General features: G+C 48.4%; 1 protein-coding gene across 2 annotated transcripts; it reads left to right on the top strand.

The window, feature by feature from the left end:
- The first annotated feature begins 3,978 nt into the window (after window positions 1-3,978).
- LOC104538568 (leucine zipper putative tumor suppressor 3) lies at window positions 3,979-9,822 on the top strand. 2 transcript variants are annotated; one of them, XM_010181814.1, is made up of 4 exons: window positions 3,979-4,428; window positions 5,887-6,447; window positions 6,586-6,717; window positions 9,112-9,822. In XM_010181814.1, the coding sequence occupies exons 1-4, from the start codon at window positions 3,979-3,981 to the stop codon at window positions 9,820-9,822; spliced, it is 1,854 nt and encodes a 617-aa protein (XP_010180116.1). The 2 variants fall into 2 exon arrangements, with proteins under 2 accessions (XP_010180116.1, XP_010180115.1); XM_010181813.1 differs by having other exon boundaries at window positions 5,887-6,717.
- The last annotated feature ends 4,155 nt before the right edge of the window (window positions 9,823-13,977 follow it).

Below are 13,977 nucleotides of genomic sequence, written 5' to 3'. Positions count from 1 at the left end.
TTTTTTTTCAAAATATTTTCTTGAATTATTCCCAGTTAAAAGGGGAAAGAAAAAAAGGGCAAAAAGGTCTATTTTTAGAGTCTGCCCCTGTGGTGCAGTGCTCATCCCACATCCCGAGAAAGCAGCTGAAATCTCCCCCTGATTTTGGGTTGCTGGCACTGAACAGGAACACCAGCTCAAAATCCCAGTGGACTTGGGATGTGGCCCTAAGCAGAAGAAGTATTTGTGATGTGGAAACCCCTGCCTGGGAGCCAGGGGGTCCCCAGGGGCAGAGAAAGGCTGCAATACTCTACTGTGAAGAGTATCGGTGAAGAAGAATTGGTACCGATGGAGATGCCATGGGGCTGAGCAGGAATTCTGAAGTGTTTTGGTTGACATTGCCATGAGCCTGCCCAGCTGTGGCTCTCACCCAACTAAGGACATTCATCTTCTCTAGCTCATACTGCTTGTTGTCTTGTTGGCTTTTTAATTTTCTTCGGAAGGATCAAACTTTCCAGTGACCTCATCCTGCTCTCAGAAAGTCAATGTAGATGTGCAAATGTCACAGTGGAATTTACCCAGCAAGGGAAAGGTAACCTGGATTTCTCCTCCACCGCTTGAGCAGGGCCGGGGAGGACTGCATGGATGTGATGCAGCCACAGCCTTTCCCTTGTCTGAAGCTGAGACCTTCTTGCACATCCCTCCTATGGTGGCTGGTGTCCCTTAAAAAAAGACACAGCCTATAAAAGTCCCAAAGTCACTGAAAGGAAGGTTATTCCTAAATTAGCAGAACAAAAAGTCTTCTGTTGACTAATAAAATCCAAAGGCTGAGTGTGGCTTCAGATGGGTGTTCTCCATTGCTCCATAGCCCAGCCAAGTCTCCACCTCAATTAATCACTGGGCATCATGCACCCATGAGTTATCTATGGTGATGTTCTTTGGAAAGTGCCTTTAGGGTGCAATGGGGTCGTGAGCCTGTGAGCCTCAGCATATTGGAGAGAGATGTGTCCAAATGTCACACGATGGATGTGTGACCAGACCCCGACACTTGTCTCTGCTGGTGGAGGTTTTGTTACTTACAGCTGCTAAATATTTGTGTACTTTGATTGTAGTGGGTCCCCACGCTGCATCATGCGATGCTCGTGAGATATTCCTTTGCTGCTCAGCCTTTAGACCTCAACCAGTTTGTGACATGGAGACATCTCTGTTGGGGGACTAAAGCGCAGGCTGCAGGAAAGTCATTAGCAGTGACTACAAAACGTTCACCCAATGCTCACCACTCCATATTGCTGGCAGTTCAGTGGGGAAAGTACCCTGGGGATCCTCTTTGGGTGGGATGATGTGCAAGAGGATGGGGAAGGTTACACCACCAAGCATGTCCTCTTCTGCCTCACAGCTGCCTTGTCCCCCATACATGATGGGGCACGTTTGGTGCATCTCAGACCATGGAGGCTCCTTCACGTCTCAACAGGAGTTCAAATGGGATGGTGGCTTTCACCAGAGCAGCTCCTTAAATCCCTTTTTCCCTCTGTGACTACATCCATGCCCTGCTCTGGCCCAGAGCAGCTCTCCCAGCTCTCTGCAGGTATCAGCTCTGTGTCGTCTCCCTTCAGCACAGCAGTTTGCCACATCTTTCCACCACACTCTGGCCATATTTCGGACAGGACAGCTTTCTCTGAGAAGAAAAAGGGAGGAGGCTACAGGCAGCACACCTGGCAGAAGCCTGCAGAAACGCAATTTAATAAAAGTGAAGTTGAGCAGCACAAACCCTGCTTTAACCTTTTTAATTTTTCTTTTCCATTCCATTATTAGTGCAAATAGCAAGACTCTGTGAGGCACCACATCAGAGCTGAGCTCTAGACCTAAGCTTGCTCTCCAGGGAAATAAACCCAGCTCTCCCTGCTTTACTTGGGGAGGGCTGATTTAACATCCCTATTCCAAGAAGCAGGTAAAACCCCACTGAAATGGGGATTTTTCTCCATCTCCCCTACCTGCTGGCCCTGCCTGAGCTCCTCTATTGCTTAACCTCTCTCCAGAGGGCATCACTTTTGTTATCCCTCTTTTATCCAGGGGGAAACCTGCACCCTCCACTGCCCCTAAATCCTATTCCAGTCCCCACACTGCCAGGACGGTTTATCCTGGGAAATCTGAAACTCAGAGCTTCTGGGACACAAAAGAAATCCCAAACCAAACAAAATAAAACAAAAACCCAGCCTGCCTTGCCCATGGGGACCAAGCCAATGAACTCAGTAATGTTGGGTGGACAAGTGTCAACACATGCCACTGACCTTGCTCATCCAGGCTTGGGTCAGCTGTGTTCAGTCTGAAGGCATCAGAGACATCAGCACAGGCTGGCAGATATGAGGCAGGGCTCCAAGGAGACCTGAGCCTTTCTGGAGTGGCACTGAGAGGACATAAAGACCCTGGACACTCATACACCAATGACTAAATTGAGCTGTGAGAGTCTTTCCCCAAATATGGAAACCCCAGGATTCATTGCAGTCACCCAGACTTTGCAATACATCTTCTCTCTTCTCTCAGGTAATGAGACCCTTAGCTGGTATGGGTTCAGATGTTCCATTATTCAATGAGGCAACCAAAACCAAATTGTTGTGATACTTTTTATTTCTTTAAGTAAGATTAATTTTACACCTTTGTGGGGCTGTTTGCATTACAGAGGATCGAGCTAACACCTAAGCAGAGGGAAGGGGAATCGTGGGGATTGCAGCCACTCTTTGCACGATCACCCATCTTCTGCTCCAGCTCAGTTCAACACAGAGCAGCTTCCCCAAGGCTCATATTTTACAGGCACACCCATCAGGGAAAGCCCATGGGTTTCTGTAACTAAAGAAATTCTGAGCTGGTATGGGTTCAGATGTTCCATTATTCATTGAGGCAACCAAAAACAAATTGTTGTGATACTTTTTATTTCTTTAAATAAGATTAATTTTACACCTTTGTGGGGCTGATTGCATTACAGAGGATCGAGTTAACACCTAAGCAGAGGGAAGGGGAATCTTGGGGATTGCAGCCACTCTTTGCAGGATCACCCATCTTCTGCTCCAGCTCAGTTCAACACAGAGCAGCTTCCCCAAGGCTCATATTTTACAGGCACACCCATCAGGGAAAGCCCATGGGTTTCTGTAACTAAAGAAATTCTGATGAGATAAATAAATCCTTGTTTTTCCCTAGTCCCAGTCCATGCTGGCGCACGACTGCAGAGGTTTTGTTCCCCTCAGGGAGGTAGTGGAAATTATATATAAATATAGGAAGTTATAAATTGTCCCCATATGAAACCTGTCTTAGCACCAGTAGCTCTGGACTTTGACCCCTTCAGTTGATAATAAATTCAGCACCAACACAAACACCAGTATTTGGGGAATTTCCCCAAAGCACAGATGTGAATAGGCCCAGGCACCTATGAAGCCAGAGCTGAAATCACAGGACTGGGGTTTGTGATGGTGGTGGAGCTGAGGAAGAGCACCCAAACACCTAAGGTGTTGTCCCAGCATTTAAAACCATAACCGCCATGTTATCCGTTTCCCATGGCCAGTCCAAGGCACAGCCTATGTAAGAATAAGATTGAGTAGAGGAATAAAGGTTTAGAAGAAAATCTGGGATGAGACCTGGACAAAAGCGTATTTTTAAAAGCTCAGGTCCATGGGACAGGACTCCCAAGGAAGAGACGGAAAGCGCATTGCTTAAGCCCTGTTGAATCATCCCTAAGGGATGTGCTGGAGAGAGCAATAGTGCATGAGCCTACAGATGGACCAGGGCTGGGAACCTTCCATCTCCATGGCCACACAAACTTGTTCAAACCTGGGAAAAGTGACAGAAATAATTCAATCATCTCTGCACAATGAGATCAATTGCTCATCTCTGCATGATGCCAATCTGCAAAGGGTATGGTAGATAAAAGGCATCTCTTTAACAGTCCTTTCCTCTTCCTCCTTCTCCCAGTGCCACTGACCTGTGCCTCCACCTCACCTCTGCACTGCCATGGCCACGCTAGAGACGCTGCCCGTTCTTAGTGACCCAACTTACCCCAACCAGGAGAACTTCCACAGTTTTTCTCACCGGCCATCCCAACCCACCTCCCAGGGCACCATGGGGAGCGTGGGCAGTGGAGTCGCCAATGACCAAGAGTTCGCCATGAAGAGCGTGGGGACCCGGACGCAAAGCAGCGGTCGGCAGACGGAGGGGTCCCGCAATGGGTACTCCACACGAGAGATCTCCAACCGCTATTCAGGTGAGGAGAAGACGTACAAGTCGGAGAAGGTCTCCAATTCCCTCTACATCAACGGCGACCTGCGCAAGAGCGAGAAGGTGAAGATGGACATCTGTGGGAACGTGACCACCAACAACGAGAAGAACATGCCACCTCCGCCCCAATACCGAGAGCCCAGTAACCCACCAAAGATATTGCCAATCTCCGGCAAATTAGACCAGGTGAGAACCCCCACCTCCTGCAGCAGCTTGATAGTACTTCTCTAAATACCCAGATCAGGAAGCCTTGGGCACTAGTGCAATCCTGACAGATAGTCTAATTCTTTCTGTATAGATGGTGTCATTTTTATGTGCAGATAATGTAATTCCTATTACTTTCAGGGGGTTGAGTAAAGGGATATTTAGTTATTGAGGAACCCAAGAGCATGGTAAGTCTTCCACTAAGTTTCCAGCTCATCTAAGCCTGTATTTAAGTCATTGGCTGTTCCAACCTACCCAAGATGCTGTGCCTGCCTCCCTGATTGATGTGGATGAAGCTGGAGTTGGCTTTCATCAGCATCTGGGTCCCACTCTTATGTTTTGTGCCATTTATAGGCAATCTGCAACAGCCCACTGTCACCAAAAGGTGTTGCTTGAAAGCAGCTATGAGCATCTGTTCAAAATCCTAGTGCCCCTTGTGAGGGACAAGTTGACAAGGCTTGAAAACTACCCCTCCAAGTGTTCTTGCCCATCCAAGCCCAGCCCCTGTGGCTCATATTGGCTTCAGGGAGCAAACATCTCCCAGGCTTGGAGAAGCAGAGCCCCAGAGCCAGCAGTGCCTTATATAGCCTGCTGCTCTGCTCCAGTGCATCCCATAATTTGTGCCCTGAGGATGCTGCCATGTGCAGTATTTTTCCTGTAGCATTTTGCGGCCTTGTCTCCTGGGCCATTAATCCGCTGGCCTCTGTAGTCCATCTCAGCCCCACATGCCAGTCACTAGGTGTTTGGTCTCCAACCTCGCCTGCTCACCAGGACTTATTCTGTTTATCCTGGAAAGCATTTTCAAAACATCTTTGCTAATACAAAGCAGCTTCCTCTGGGTTAATTTTCACCTGAAACCCAATCTGCCGTAGAAACGACTCAATCTCACTGCTGGGGTCACAGCCCCTACCTAAACCTATCTGACCATAAACAGGACATGATGTCCACATAGGGGACAGATGACTGCCAGCAGGAGGAAAACACAATGTTCCTGGGACAAATCGGCTGCTAATCCAAGGGTTCAGTTCAGTTTTCAGCAAATGGGCAATGCACCTTCAGTGGTAGAAGTCCTTCAAAATATAATCTGCCAAAATCAGGGTTGTTTTGATCAGGTCTGGCAGGCAGGTGGCAGTCCTCTTTCTTGCAAAGAGCACTAAGAGGACCCAAGGAGCATTCTAGAGAAAAATCATGCAGATTTGGGGCGAGTCAAGGTTTATTTCTTCAGCTGGGGCAAGGAAAGAGAAAGTGTTGCCCTACGAGTGACCACAGGTCCCTCATGTTAAGTCCCAAATGGCCCATGGTGTAATAAGGCTGAGAAATATGGAGCTAGCCCAAGATGCTTTAGCTTCATCAGCTCCATCCCGTGCTGATGTTTCTCTTTTGTGTGTTGTTACCAAGCTTCCTGCTATGTTTGATGCGTGGTCCTTTTTCCTTTTGCAGAGCAATGAGCCCTTAGTTAGACCCTCAGCCTTTAAACCAGTAGTTCCTAAAAACTTCCATTCCATGCAGAATCTCTGCCCGCCGCAGAGCAACGGGGTGACAGAGAACAGAAAGAGCTTGAACCATGCCAACAGCAATAGCCCGTCCGCACCCAAAAGTGGACTCGACAAGAGCAGCCTTAACAGGACTACAAACCAAGTGGGGGGCCTTTCAGATTCGGGCCGTAACTCATTAACGAGCCTGCCCACGTACGGGACAGGCTACAGCCAGCACGTGGGTCCAATGAGCGCCTCCACGAGCCACATTAACCGCATCGGTACAACCTACGTGGACAAGAACATTGTGGGATACAACGGGATATCTACCTCAGACAGCGGGCGGTCTTCGAGCAAGAGCACCTCTTCGTTCAACAGACTGAACCATCTCAACGAAACGATGCCTTTTCACTCGCCTTCAACAGACGACATCATCCAAGACCTGGAAGACCGGCTGTGGGAGAAGGAGCAGGAGGTCCTCCAGATGAGAAGGAACTTGGACAAAAGCGAAGCAGCAATCTTCCAAGTGTTCGAGGAGAAGCAGAAGATCTGGGAAAGGGAAATGGAGGACCTGAGGCAAAACTATGCCAACAAATTGCAGCAGGTCTCCAAAAAGGCGCAGCGGGCTCAGCAGGCCTTGCAGCTCCAAATCTTCAAGCTCCAGCAGGAGAAAAAAAAACTCCAAGATGAGATGGGACAACTCCTCCAGCAACGAGAGGAGCTAGAGAAGAAATTCGTGGCTTTCAAGAAGGAGCAGGCTGAGTTTCTCCCAAAGATTGAAGAGACCAAGTGGGAGGTAAGAGCCTTGTTGTAGCAGACCTTGAGTGAGGTTTTTACTGAGGGCTCTGGTAACTCAAAATACCTCCTGTTTGCTCTAAGTGGACCCCACAATGACTATGGGTTGGTGGCCTCCAGGTAACAGATCACCTTCAGTCACCTCTTCATTTGGTTGAGCCCCAAGCCTGTAGTTTTCAATTAAACTCTAATAAGCACTAATTTTCATGCATGCTTCCTGTGCTGGTTAATAATTTGGCTTCACAGTCTGGTCATTCTAACCTGTGACATTTGAATCCAGTTTCAGTGAATACAGATCTTTCCATACAGGTATTTTTGCCTACCAAAATTGGGTTTAAGTCTATTTTAATTAAATTCTTCTAACATCTGTGTTTGGGCAAACCTTGAAACTGCTCTTCAAATATTTGGGTTTTGATTTCAGATATAAAGCAAGTTAAGAATGCTACCGATAGCCAAGTCTACCTCATGCTTTCCATTGTAACGTGCTGTTTTCAGTTGCTAATAAGTTTATCTCTCGTAAAAGGCTGAAAGGCAAATTCCTCTTTCTAGTTCTCCATTTGAGTCTTACATATTTATTCTACTGTCTCTATTTTTAGAAAATTTTCTCAGAGTCTGTTTGTATAGCCAGCGCTAACACCTTTTTTTTGATCATGTGAAGAATTTTAATCCTTCCATGGACTGGCTAGAAACTTTAAATTTATTAAGAGTGCGGAGCCAAAACGTAGCTCTAGAATCAAGAAAGCCCTATTCTGCTAATCCTGATGGAAAGTCAATGAAGCTGGGATTAATTAGGCTCTGAAATGTGCTATTTGCAGATGTTCAGCAGAGCTTATTAGAGGCTTGCTGTAAAATCTCTGCAAGTTATATCCCAGAAAAAGCAGGCTTCATTGTCCCACATGAGGCCTCCTTTGGCCAGCTGCTCCGCTCAGGTCTTTTGTGTTTTCCAACAAGTTAGGTCTGGAATGTTCCCTGATTTTGCATCAGTAAAACTGCAGGTGAGCTTTTGATTAGATTTTTTGAAGATGGGCTTTTTGATAGCTTCACTGCTACAGTTCTGTTTGCAACAGCTAACCCAGTGATAACGATGTAAAGATAAAGATTCAGCTCGTGGATCAAGACACTGAAAACCTGTAGACACCTACATTTTTGACTCGTTGACTTGCTCTCCAGGCTCCATGGACTGTATTGCCTAGAACTCCACAGCACCCAAGTAAAGGCCTACATTTAAGTGTTTTAATCTGTAAGTTGATTACTACCCAAGCTGTTCTTCATCATGCATTTCTCTGCCTTTTGGGAAAAACTTGCCCATGGAGAGCACTCTCAGTAAATTGTGCAGTTTTTAGGTAGGCAGTAACTACAGCTCAACCACCACCGTATGGTTCTGCATCTGCTGCTGACAAGTGCTGGTGTGGATGTGGGTTCATGGGAAAATGAGAGTTTGGTCATTTTTATGGTTCACTTCCAACACCCACAACTGTTCGTGCAGCTGTCCCCTTTGGTGGACTACGCAGGTGCAGAGGAGTGTCATTTTGAATGGTGACACCTACGTAATGCAAATACGTGTGGCAGCAAGGGTTTTTCCACTGGGGTTGAGTACCATACCACATGGGTGAGGCTTGAGCCAGTCAGGAGGAATTGAACTCCAGTGCTCAAGGACAGTGCATGGTGGTCACATTTCAGCAAGGGTGGGTTGCCGCTCTCTCCTTCATCTTTGGCAGAGTGGCTGTCACTTTTCATGCTCTGCCCCCAAAAAATTAAATAGCTATTAGTCCCTGAACTGCCCCAATGAATTGAGCCCTAAAATTTAGTCAACTGGGTTCTTTAGGAGCCTTTGGGAAGGAAAGCATCATAGGACAAGTAAGTAATATCTACTGTCTCTGCATCTTGTCCTCCACTCCCAGTGCTCGTGGAGAGCCCAGGTGGTCTCTGGGTCTGAGATGTTTTTGTCTCAGGCTTGCTCAAGGTTCAGATCCCATTGAGGTCAGTGGGAAAACTCCTGCTGAGATCAGATGTTTTGGTCCCAGTACCGATCCCTGAGGAACGCCACTCATCACTGGTCTCCATTTGGACATCAAGTCGTTGACCACCACTCTTTGAGTGTGGTCATCTAGCCAATTCCTTATCCACTGAGTGTCCAGAGTGTGAGGAACACAGCACTTAGCTTAGAAGTTTGGTCAACTCCAGTTGGGAACAGCGTCTGGCCCCTGAAATCCAGGAATAAACACCAAATCTTCCCCACAAATGTGGGGACTACCTCCAAGTCTTTGTCATGGTCTGGATTCTGGTGAAGGCTGGAAGTCAGTCCTTGAGCAGTGTCACTGGCTGTCCCCTCTCTTACCTGAGCCTCCTGCCAATGCAAGGTCACACAGACATTTCATGGATACTCTCCCCACAGGTGTGCCAGAAGGCAGGTGAGATCTCCCTGCTCAAGCAGCAGCTGAAGGACTCCCAAGCAGACGTCTCCCAGAAGCTAAATGAAATCGTGGGACTGCGGACGCAGCTCAAGGAAGGTAAGAATTTCCTGCGGGAGAAGGAGGAGCAGATCCTCACCCTAAAGGACTCCTACAGCTCCAAGAGCGTCAACCTGGAGATCTGCGAGAGCGAGCTGCAGCGGAAGATGAGTGAGGTCCAGGTGCTGAGGGAAAAACTGAACCACTGTGAGCTGGAGGTCTCTGGCCTGAAGCGGACAATTGCCAGCATGGGACCTCCAGGGCCTTTTGGTGGGGACCTTGGTGAGAAGCTGCGGGACCCACTGGCCTGTGAGAGTGACGAAGCCAAAATGCAGCGGCAGAGCGAGGACAGCGTCAACATGCTGCGGAAGGAGGTGGAGCGGCTCCAGACGGAGCTGAAGCTGGAGCGGCAGCAGCGGGAGCAGCAGGTGATGGACTTTGAGGAGGAGCGGCGCACATGGCAAGAAGAGAAAGAGAAAGTCATCAAGTACCAGAAGCAGCTGCAACTGAACTACGTGGAGATGTACCAGAAGAACCAGCTCCTGGAGCACAAGGTGAACGAGATGAACACGAAGGCCACCAGCCCCCCACACAGCGAGGAGAAAAAACCATGGACTCCCTCCAGACTCGAGCGAATAGAGTCCACTGAGATTTGAGGTGGGACCAAGACAATACAACCTACATTTTTTATTGCTGTGCATGTACTACCTACTCAAGCCAGTGATCTTCCGAAGGATAATACGCTACCGTAGGAGTGGCGTGAGTCTGCTCGCACCAAGCTCCGTCACCCTTACTCTATACTTCTGTGCTCTGTAGGTACAATAACTGTGGATGTGCGTTGTTTTTCTATCGATAATGCGACATCTCTTTTGGTTTTTTTCCTAGTACAGCTGGTGAGGGTCAGTCGTTCTTTTGTAATCTGCCGTGACTGTTACTTTGCTAGAAGATGCCATCCCCTCTCCTACAATTCACTCTCTTTGGTTGGTTGTTTTGGAGGGTTGTATTTGGTTTCTTTGGTTTTCCAAGTATTTATGTGCAGCAAAACAGTTCAAAGTGGCAGGTTTTTTTTTTCCCAAGGCATTTTTAGCCACATTGGCTAACGGAGCAAAGCTCTCGGGATCATGAGCAAACTCACTGTTCTGCATCAAGCATCCTGTCTAGACGGCGGTCTTAGTGAAGTCAGTGGGAGGTTGGCCACTGATTTCAGTGAAACCAGACATATCTCTACCAGATGACTCCCTCTTGCCAGTCCATGGCTACCATGGTTGCAAGAGGATAGGACATCCCTGAGGAGCAGGATAAGCCTGTCCTGGTAACATAAGGCAACAAGGAATGATTACGCAGCAGGAGCCTCTTTGGAGGCTCAGCAGAGCTTGACATATGCTGTGTTTTCATTTTGTTGTGGTTTCCTTTGGCAGTTCCACTTCTCCCCTGGGTTGTGACCAACCCTGGGAGCAGAAATACCCTCCCACCTTTGCCTTCGTCCCCCTGTCCTTACCATAGACTCAAGCTGGCTACAGCAAGAAAATAACCTTGGAAATCCAAGCTAGCTTCCCTTCCCAAGAGCCCTCTTACTTCCTAAAATCAATGGAATCAAAGTTTGGGGAAGCCTCCAAACCTGTGGGATGTTTATGCAAACTGAAGCTTTAGCAATTTGCCCAAAAGTGGGCAATTGTGCAGTCCCATTCCCAAATAGATGATGCTTCAGTGCACTCTCTTGGTCCAGGGTCTACTTAAAAAATGGCATCCAAGCCTCGCTCAGGAGTTGCAGTGAGCACATGTCAACATTACTACTAGATTGCAAGGGGGCAAACGTTAGCCTTCAAATAGCACCCATAGCAATCCCAGGTGGCATCGTGCATTCCAAGGACAGAGATAACACAGGCCTAGCTTAAGAAAACACTCAGCTACTAACTCTGAGCATGAAAGCAGTCGTAAGAAGAGAAACGCTTAAGAACATGCAAGTGCTAATGCCCTGGCAGAATAATAACCAAATCCTATATGCACAGTCACTGAGAATGGTGCAGGCATCAAAAATCAGCACTCAGCTTTAAAAGGGGACGATTTCAAGGTCACTTTTTTACTGTGATCCACAGTAAAGAGTGAAAAATGTTGCAAAGTGGAGCTTGCACTGACTGGCAGTGGCCAAAGGACCAAAGCAAGAGGGAATTTTGGCTCTTTGCAGCTAGAAGAACAAAGCTAGAATTAGCACTGGGACATCTTGGGATGTCTATGTGAGGTGACTCCGGGGAGAGTTTGGCCAGATCACATTTCACCTGCACACCAAGTAAGAAACCTCAGGGGTTGAGGGGCTGAAGAACTTCCAGAAAAAAGCCCTGAACCTACTCATTTTCCACATTCCCTTCCCTGAAAGCTCCTCCCTCCACCAGGTCTGACCTTCAAGTTGGCAGCAAACTTCGCTGCGGTGAGCTCCAAACTGAGCAAAGAGGCTGAGCAGAAGAGAGGAGACCCCAGTTCATCCCATCAAGCTCCAGCCAAAGTCAACAGACATTATTACTGGGAAGGAACTGTTGGCAGTGATCACTCCAGTGGAAAATGGAGGTGTGAGATGAGACCACAGCATTTCAAGACCCTGGTTGAGGGAGCCTGGCTTTTCCAACCGTCTCTGCCTGTGTCTTTGGAGCTGGAAGAAGACACAATTCACCAGCTTGGAAAGCGGACTAGGTCAGGTCTGACCCCTGAAGAGTGTGGAGAAGAGTCCCACTACAAATCCTGTGGACACTCCAGTGCTTTTGGACATCAGCCCATGCATCCCACCGAGGAAGAAGGGCAGCTGCCAGCAGCCAACTTTGTCATGCTAAGGGAGACACCCACATGTGCTGCACAAACTTACACTTGGCCAGGCAAAATCCTAGAGCTTCCTCCGTTTCATACACTGGAGTGGCCTTCGAGATGGAGTCAAACATCCCGCAGTGTCAGGGTGGGAGATCTGGTGTCTTGTGTCATCTCGGCTTTCTGCGCCTCTCTTTCCACAGCAGATAAACCCACATTGTCTTCCTTCCCAAAGCCGTTGTGAGGCATCTGTGCTTGTGAAGACCTTTGCAGTCCTTGGGCAGAAGGGCAAAGCATTAAGACATTGCAAGAGGCTTAGTCTCAGACGGTCGTATGGTGTCTTTGAGACCACCACATGAAAAGCAAACTCAAAAGAAAGTGCCCTCACAAGATGGGCCCAATAACCTGGAGGGTCATTTTCACCTTTGCTCCTCCTCGCTCCACTGACATTAAGGTTGGTTTCCTACTAATCATCCCAGAAACCAGTGTTTCAGTCAGGGGCTCAAGCACACCCAGAGTGACTGAGTTTTGAGGATCTGCCGTTGAGAAGGTGTACATCGCAATTCCCCACCGCATTAACACCCAAGAGGAACGCACACCAGCATCACCCTGTGGGGCACCTTCTCACCAGAGCTACTTGTGAATCCACAGGCAGCAGAAGCAGGGTCTCATGTGGCCTCCACAAATACCTGGACCCAGTCAGCAGCAACCAGCCAAGCCCTCCAGCATGTCAGGTTTGCTCCGTCATCTTTTTCCTAGATCTTTTTTGCAGTGGTGTCAGGAATGAGAGTGTCTTGATGGACTCAGTGAAACCTGGAGGCACATGGGTTTGTCTGACTGCTGGAGAGGGCTGGACTGCCCAGGGACCCAATGGCCTCACAGTGCATCCATCAGGGACTGCAGAGCGTCTTGGGATGGAGCAGGAGCGACAAGGAGAGATTTTTCACCTTGGAGGAGGAAAGATGTGCTCATTTCACCTTCCTATTCACTGCATCACTTTGACCTAGAGTTTCGATCCAGATACGAGCAACCTCAACTGCAGCCGTTCCCTGGATGACAGAGGGCCTTGCAGACACCCTTTAAGATGTTGTGCTGCTTCCCTCTCTTGAGATTTGTCCAGTATCCCCCAAGCACTCAGCTGTCCTGCAGAAACCACCCCCTCTATGCTACAGTGACATAAAATACAGATGTTTTTGGCAAGTGACCCAGTCAAACTGCCATGAAGGATTCCTCCTCTTTGGGAATCCTCCCCAAAACTGGAAGCACTGCTCTTTATCACGTCTTCTCCCATGTGCTAGCACTGTGTGGCCACATAATGGTAACCAGTTTCTCTCAGAGGTGACTGCCCTTTGCTCAGCAAAATGATGGTGGGATGGACACCTGGGTTCCTGTTGTTTGTGCTCAGATCTGGCCCAAACAGGAGCTCACCTCGCTCTTTCCAGACCTTAACACTTTCACTCACTGGCTGGATGAAGTCTCCCATCACAAATTAAGTCTACACTGAGGCCCTGGGGTCTTCGCCTTGGAGCAAGACAGCCAAGACATGCCAGCCTGGTGTTTTGATGACATATCCTGGGAATGCCTATGGAGGCTGACATCTTTTCTCTTGGAGGCTTAGGCAGGGCTGATAAATGTTTCTGGCCCATGCCACTCAACTCAGAGTTTGGGCTTGACCATAACCCAGATATCTCCTCCACCTTTGCTCAGCCAGCTCTGGAGCTGATGGGATTCGGTGTGATGTACCACCTCACATGTAATTCTCCAAGTACTGCCCTCAGAATCTTGCACATGGTTAGTGTCTCCACTGAAACAACAACTTGCCACTGGCCAACAGCAAAAGCTGTGGTGACAAGGGTCTCAGGTTAATTGCCCACATGTGAGGTCCAGGAACATTAGAGATGCTCTGGGATACCTGATACGGGGGCTGGCCAATATGATCCATGACCTATGGGAGAGCCAGGCCAGTGGTGGGAAGACCTGGAGCATCTCTAGTGGCACATTACCCATGTGTGGGCAAC

This window comes from Mesitornis unicolor, unplaced genomic scaffold (genome assembly GCF_000695765.1).
Source record: "Mesitornis unicolor isolate BGI_N332 unplaced genomic scaffold, ASM69576v1 scaffold12283, whole genome shotgun sequence".
Classification (NCBI taxonomy): Eukaryota; Metazoa; Chordata; class Aves; order Mesitornithiformes; family Mesitornithidae; genus Mesitornis; species Mesitornis unicolor.
This window is presented reverse-complemented; position numbering and strand designations above follow the sequence as displayed.